Source organism: Oryzias melastigma, linkage group LG7, assembly GCF_002922805.2.
Source record: "Oryzias melastigma strain HK-1 linkage group LG7, ASM292280v2, whole genome shotgun sequence".
NCBI classification, from domain to species: domain Eukaryota; kingdom Metazoa; phylum Chordata; class Actinopteri; order Beloniformes; family Adrianichthyidae; genus Oryzias; species Oryzias melastigma.
The window spans coordinates 25,222,969-25,230,540 of NC_050518.1; the positions used below are offsets into that span (position 1 = coordinate 25,222,969).

Here is a 7,572-nt window from a genome sequence, read left to right on the forward strand (position 1 = left end):
AAAAAGCCTCACTACTGGAGACTACATCATAAAGAATGTAATGTAATCTGTCATTTCTTTAAACCGGGGACGACAAACTCAATCCCACAAGGGGCCAAAATCCAAAACACACCTTATGTCGCGGCCAAACAGGATAGACATTTATTGAACACTCTAAAACTACATTTTTAAAACTTTAAAACTGTAACTTTTTAACATAATTATGAACTAGATAAATAGCATTACCTGTAATAATGCTAGTGTGAATGTTGTAAGCTGAATTTGGCCGCTGAAGATGCTGAAACTGATAGCTAGCTAAAATATTAGCTAAATGCCAAATTAGCCTAAAAATCTTAAAAAAAAAAAAAAAAGAAAAAACTAGGTTAGCCAAAACAGCTAGCATGTAGCTGAAAAAAACAGCTAAATTTCAAAATAGCCTAAAAAACTGAGAAAAGCTAAATTAGCCAAAATAGCTAGCATGTAAATATTAGCCTGACTCCAAAACAGCCTAAAAAATCTAAATTTGTTAAAAAAGATAGCTAGCAGGTAGCTAAAACATAAGCTAAACTCCAAAATAGCCTAAAAAAAAACTTAAAAAATGCCTAAATTTGCTAAAACAGCTAGCATGTAGCTGAACTATTAGTTAAACAACAAAATAGCTTAAAAGATCTAAAGTAAATCCCAAAATACTCCAAAAAGCTAGCAGAGGATCCGGCCCCCGGGCCTTGACTTTGACACGTTGAAGCAAATATTAAAACACACAAAGCACATAATATGATCTTATTGGAATGATCTGGACCAAATTCACTCACTATTGGTATCTCATTTTAGACACACTAAACATTAGATATAAGACGTCTCAATGGTCTCAGCTTGACGGATGGATTCTTAAAGATCTTCACCTGCGGTGTGTCAGGAAGCTGCCGTTAGCATGGCCAGAGCCGTCACATCCTGGTGTTGGGCATGTGGGGCCCTCCGCCTTGAAGGCCTTCCAGGAGAAAGGAGTGCCGTTGAGGAGACCCTCCTTCTGTCGGCGGGCTGCCAGGGGACAGCCGTAGGCACTGCGGTGGGTAGCATACTTCCCACTGATGTGACCCAGACTGTCACAGCCCGGAACGGGACATCTAAGGAGGAGCAGAGGATGGAATGAGCTGCTGGATGAGTTCTGATGTTACACTTGCTACCATCCCCAAACATCTACAGGTGAAAGTGACGAACATGAACTCCAAACACCTCGTTGCTCTGTGACCCTCCCTATCCTAAAGTAGTTTTTTTTTGTAGTTAAATAATAAAAAGCATAAACTACTCAAATGTTCCCCTAAACCATCCGACTCACCTCAGTAGCTCAGAGTCGTCTTTGTCATCCTTGGTTGGTGTTGTTTTCACTCCACCTTTCTTTGCTCTCGGACATCCAGAAAGACTGGCAGAGAAATATAAAACAGAAAACGCTCTCATCATGTGGGACGCTGTACTCAGTGATTGTGGTTATTAAAACGTGAGGGAAACTTTGGTGTGATTCTCAGACTCATCAGAAAATTCTCAAACTATGTTTATTTAAAATAAAGACTGCTCCTTTTGATATTTAAAAGATCGGTTTGTGTTAAAATTTCAGGTAATCTTATAATTTATGTCTTTCTATACATCAAATTTAGTGTTTTAGTATTTACACTTCCTACCATTGAAGCCTTAGTCACATGTGCAGCAGGTTTTGGGGTTGTCTGGGCCCGGAAAGGGTCATCTTAATCTGTTAACACCCGAGCTCCAATGTTTATGTTTTTTAATTTACTGTAATTTTTTTATTGTTGACACGATAATTCCAGTTCCTCGTCGAGCCGCTTTTCTCCTTCAGAATCTACTGGAATTATTGCATTAACAGTTTAAAAGTTATAGTGTGTTGAAGATTTTGTGTTTAAGCGTCACCGGCGACGCCTCAGGTGTTAAAGGGTTAAGGGGACTGGGGCAAATACAACGTACTATTGTCATGTGTGGTAGTAGTATCGAGGAGTATTTGCACGAATAACAAAAGCTATGGACTCTTATAGTGTCCGATGCTGTCGTACGATGTCCTTAGCACTCTAGCTGGATGCACTGGGTGTGCACGTGATACGTAAGTGCCCGTATGATGTCTAACAGTCAGTCTTAGTCCTATTTAGCCGCATGTGTTTGTATATGAGTGTTCGCAACAACCCATCGTTCGCCCGTGGAAAAAATGTGCGTGAAGATTTTCGAGCCACAGCCTCAACAATCAGGCTTTGACTTTGATATTTCCTGCACCTGTGTCCGTACAGGTTTACCAGTTTTCCCCTCACAGGCCGTCCGTATCCACCCATAAGGACGGTTGTGATGAGAGCATGGGTGGTCCTCAAGAGCCTCAACGCTGCCTGATGAACCTAAACCATCTTTCCTAATCGGACGTTCCCATTCCAAGGACACTCTCCCTCGTACCAAAACAAATCTGGGTGATTAGCGGCTGCTGCCCACCTCTGAGCAACTTGTCTTTGGATGTGTTGCTCTACCACCAGTTTCCTTTGGGATCAATAACGTTTATTGTCTAAATCAGGTGTGTTCAGCCAATCAGGATGTGGAATCACTCGAGTCAGATAATCAGCAGCAGGGAGACTTGGAAAACAGGGATGTTGAGGCTCTCGAGGACCAGGATTGGTCATCCCTGGACGATTATCTTGGCTGTAGCTATGACAAAAGTAATGGAGCTTCACAACATGACAGACTCCCACCTTCTATGTGAGGCGTAGTTCCCAGTAATGTGGCCTGATCCATCACAACCTGGAGTTGGACATCTGAGGCAGATACAGACAAACACACATTACTGACAAAGTCTGGCACGTCGTTGAAATATTTGGGTTGTTTTTGCTCTGATGTGGACAAAGTTATGATTTCTCATCACATGTTTCAGCATTTCTATGCATTAACTGCAGAGCAGAGCTGCAGAGCATTCAGAGATCAGGTAGAAGATGAGAGTCACCAGGAAACACATACTTTAGTTCAGCCGTATGGGCAGCCATGAGGGTCCGCAGAGATTTATCAGCAAGAGGACAGCCTGACAGACTGGAAGATTAGAAAGGGAATGTCAGAAAACCAGAGGGAGAGCAGAGAGTGTTATGCCAAGTCTTTGACGTGAAATGGGTGTTTAACCGAAAGACACACAGACAGTGAACAGAGAAGATCTGGATATCAAACACACAAGTGAGAAAGATCACACATGGAGCATAACTGTTGGCTGAGTAGCAGAAGAATGTTTTCCTCTTTAGTCCACAAACATTCCAGTTAAATGATGAGAGTCTCTGTGACAGATTAGAGCGCTGGAATGATGGATTATTGTTCCTCAAAAACCCTCACAGTACTCTTGGAAAACCTGACTGTTGCAGTTTAGACAAATGACATTTCAGGGAATACATTTGACAAAATCCAATTATTTAAAAAAATCGAATTTATTCCTGGATTTTGTCTGTCTGATTTTTATTTAAATGTTCAAATAACTTTCAGTTCTGCTTTTACATTTTTAGTTTTTAGGAGCTTTTCCTTCTGACTCTTTTTGCTTCCACCTATGGAGACAAATGAAGAGTTCCTTCCAGAACTGCTTTATTGGAGAAGTCTTATTGGTATTTTCTTTGAATGTGAACTCCTGATTGGATGGGTGATAGGAGAATAAATGAGTACAGAACAGATGTAGAAAAAGTCCAGAAAAGAAAGTTTCATTTCAAATCTTTTAGGATCAGAAAGTCAGAAAAGCCCCAGAACATTTGGCCTTTTTAATGTAAGAAAAAGCTTCTCTAAGATACAGTATGTACATATTAGGGATGTGATCCACGTTCAAGAATTTGCTGAAAGTGCTTTTAGCAAATAGTGTTCACACTGGACTGTTGCTGCCCAATACTAGCTAGATACTAGAACCCGACAGGCTCGGTGCTACATCTCAGAGCGGTGCAAATCTAATGTCGCTCCAGGTTTTTTCTTTCACATCTCTATTCAAATATATTCAAGACTCGATGTCCCAGAACTCCAGTGTGTGTTTTTAATGTCTCCTTCATGATCATTCTCAAACAGTGTTTTGAAAAGGACGCCACCCGTACGCCAATACCAAATCAGAGTCCCTGGTTGGTCAACTGGCTTCACTTTTAATGTGCAACAGTGACTTCAAGTTTTGGATGTGAAGCCAGAAACAAAGACATAAAAACGTTTGTAGCGACGCATAAACATGAGAGTTTGAATGCAGAAGCGTTTACATAGATTTTTTACTGGAACTGGTCTCTTGAACGCACGTTTCCAAGCCCGGTGTGAACGGATGCTCGTTCAGTTCTCAACTTTCTCACTTTACACAAAATGTCATAAAGTTTTGAAAACTGCAATAATGCAACAAACACTGAAACCTCCTAAATATCACATCAACACCAGCATAGAGTAACGAGGGAAACAACCAGCAACACCAAAAACTACAGTATTACCTGTGTAACGACGATTAAAACACATGTTTGGAGAAAGTTAAAACATTTACATTTTAAACTCACTTTCCAGTTGGACAACAAGACAGTCTGCTCCTATTAGGACTGTATTGTTCACCCTAACACTTTTCCTAAACTCTCATCCAGAATGACCATAAACTGACCTCCTGAGGGGACTGAACGAATGACTTTATACTATTGACTAAAATTCCTCAAATCAACACGAAGGCGGTCGAAGTGGTTAGTCCTGGTATGAAGGTACACATTCAAATCATCCCAACATTGATTCATTGATTCATCAGCTCATCGAATCCTCGGTCAAATCCCCAAACAAATTTTATTCAACCAGGTGTTGACGTCTAATGGGACTTAAACTTTTAAAAGCCCAGAATGTTGCTGTCCTGTCCACCAAACCTCAACATGAAGGCAACATGGAGAGAGTTCTATAAGCCGCATCGCAATACAAAACTGTAAAATGAAGTAACTAAGTAGAGGTGGGATGAGTTCACTTCTACTCACTCCTTTTCAAGCAATCAATCAAACTCTAATAACTTTAATTAATAATTACAAACATGAATGAGCCAAATGTGACATAAGTGTGTTTTGTTTTTGTTTGTTTGTTTTCTATTTTCTGATCAATGCATTTCATTATTTCTGGAATGAGTTTGAAATAATTGTGTGTTTTGTCTTGTATTTTCCATAATCTATGCTTGAAATAAACCAACCAATCAATCAATCAACCAATCAATGTAACCTGGCTCTACATTCAAATGTTTGAGGAGAGAAGTCTAAAAAGGTCAGAACCTCTATTGCTCCCAAATGTTGTGTATTAGGAAGTAAGTGAGGATTCCGAACACACCGACCACAACCTGTTCAACAGACTTGAAAATAATCTGCATATTTTTAGCAGAACCATCAGATTCTGGAAACAATTTCTCACATAGATACCAGATTCCAACCTAACTGATACTATTTCAATCACACTGTTTATTCTCTAGATAAATGTCTCTCCATAATGCACAGTTTTACTTTTTGTGTTTTTATTTTTTGTATTCAGCACCTTTTGTGTCTGTGGAAGTCTTACCTTCGATGTGATGCATAGTTGCCAGTGATGTGTCCACTGCCATCACAGCCCGGGGTCGGGCACCTGGGACAGGGAATGCACCCATAGATTAATGTGGAGCTAAATATAATTTCCAAACACAGTTTTCTCCAAAGCATTCAGTCGTCTAAGGAAGAACAGGAAGCATTCTGGCCCTCACAACCTTGTGTCTAAAACACAATAAAACGCTTTCCAGGAGAGACAGAACAATGTTTACGATAAATTCAATACAATAATGACCTTATCCTTAGCAATCCCCCAAAGAAATACTAACATGTTTTGAAACAGAAATCGTGTTAGACGAGATCAGAACATAGACTTACACAATAATGTCTTTTTTGCTGTCTTTGGGCTGAAACTTAACTTTGAAGTTCGTGGTCGTAACTTCACCCGGGTACTTCCTGTCCCCCACGTTCTCCGGATCATCTTCCTCGCCTTCAGATGAGGAGTACGAAAGAGCAGTGTAGTCCATCTGAAGAAAGTTGGTAACAGATTTATTACAGACTATATAAATCTGTTCTAATGTAGAAGACGGGCGTCGATGTGGTCAGCACCTCTTCTTCATCCTCTTCCTTGACGTCACTTGATTTAGTGAAATCGAGAGGCTCCTCCCACTCAGCACGACTATGGTCCTGAGATGTCACCCCCACTTGTTGAGAGGAAGAGTATGAGGATGATGAAGGTTCTGGAGACAGCGTATCGTCCGTCTTGGCCTTCTTCATGCTGAGGTCTAAGGTGCCATTCTCGTCTACCTCGATGTCTGGCTCCTGCAAGATTTTCATCAAGTTAGGTTGTGGTTGCTGCTGTTAATGTTGGTCCAGTTTACTAAAAATATGTTCTTTGATTTACTGTAACTTTTCAACCCTTAAGAATTCCTCGACGAGCTGCTTTTCTCCTTCACAATCTACTGAAATGATCATGTTAAGGGTTGAAAAGTTACAGTATGTTAAAGATTCAGTGTTTAAGCGTCACCGGTGACGCCTCAGGTGTTAAAGGGTTAAAGTGCAGGGACAGCGTGGGGCACCTTGGTGTAAGGACTCTGGGTGTTGGCGCTGAGCGTCTCCGGCCTCTCCCAACAGCGTGTTGATAAGTTGAGGATAGCGGTGGCTGCCATGTGGGCCGCCTCTGCGTCTTGGCTGTAGTCGTAACCGCTGGAGGACAGGGGGGTCTTAGGAAAACTCTCTGAGACAACATGAGTCGGTGAGGAAGCCTTGGGAAGTGAAGCTGTAAAAAGATTCAAGAATTTCATTTCAAAATTCAACTGTGTGAAAAAACAACAAAGTTAAACAAACCGAAATATGAAAAGACTAAAAGATCAAAACAGAAATTCCTATTAGATCTGGGAGGAAACGCCACAAGACACCATCCGTCGTCTCATTAGGAGCATGCCGCCACGTTGTCAAGCATGAATACAAGCTGGTGGGGGGTCACACAAGATGCTGAAAAGCAGCCTCTGTAGGCTGAAAACTTCTATTTCCATTAAAAGACTTGGCATCCTTTTGTTCCTAAGACACTGCCCTGTCGTTATTTGTATAGATATCCATCTTCATATTCAGATCTGATGTATCTAATGTGTTTCTTTAATTTTTGTGAGCAGTATATTTAAGCGACACACTAAATGTTTTAGCAAATTGCCATGTATTGTGGGTTCTTAAGTAAACTAACTACCATTTTTTTTTAGAAATTTAGGCCAACTTTAGCCATCTTTTTATAATTCTTTGACAAAATTCCAAGTCTTTTAGAAAATTTTGCATTTTGAAAATAGCTTTTTACATTTTCAGCAACCAGATTCAGCAAAAAGCACTGACAACGATGCAACTTTTCTACTTATTATTATTAAAATTATAAAAATAAAGTTTTCCCCTTTAACACTGAAGCTCCAGTGTTTATGTTCTTTGATTTTCGGTAATGTTTTAATCGTTAATGCGATTGGTTAAAAAGGTTAACGGTTGAAAAGTTGCATTATGATAAAAATTTTATGTAAAAGCGTCACCGGAGACGCCTTGGGTGTTACAAGGGTTAAAAAATGTT

At 40.2% G+C, this 7,572-nt stretch overlaps 1 protein-coding gene across 6 annotated transcripts in view; it reads right to left on the reverse strand.

Moving 5' to 3' along the window:
• myt1a (myelin transcription factor 1a) overlaps positions 1-7,572 on the reverse strand; it is a 29,265-nt gene that overhangs the window by 4,868 nt on the left and 16,825 nt on the right. For 5 of the 6 annotated variants that reach the window (XM_024293403.2, XM_024293404.2, XM_024293401.2 and 2 more), the window contains 8 exons: positions 6,566-6,765; positions 6,096-6,308; positions 5,865-6,013; positions 5,524-5,586; positions 2,977-3,045; positions 2,715-2,777; positions 1,316-1,399; positions 882-1,103 (listed from right to left, as the gene is read on the reverse strand). In XM_024293403.2, the coding sequence (XP_024149171.1) occupies positions 882-1,103; positions 1,316-1,399; positions 2,715-2,777; positions 2,977-3,045; positions 5,524-5,586; positions 5,865-6,013; positions 6,096-6,308; positions 6,566-6,765 (1,063 nt within the window). The remainder of the gene's footprint in view (positions 1-881; positions 1,104-1,315; positions 1,400-2,714; positions 2,778-2,976; positions 3,046-5,523; positions 5,587-5,864; positions 6,014-6,095; positions 6,309-6,565; positions 6,766-7,572) is intronic. The other variant, XM_024293402.2, reaches the window with a different exon arrangement.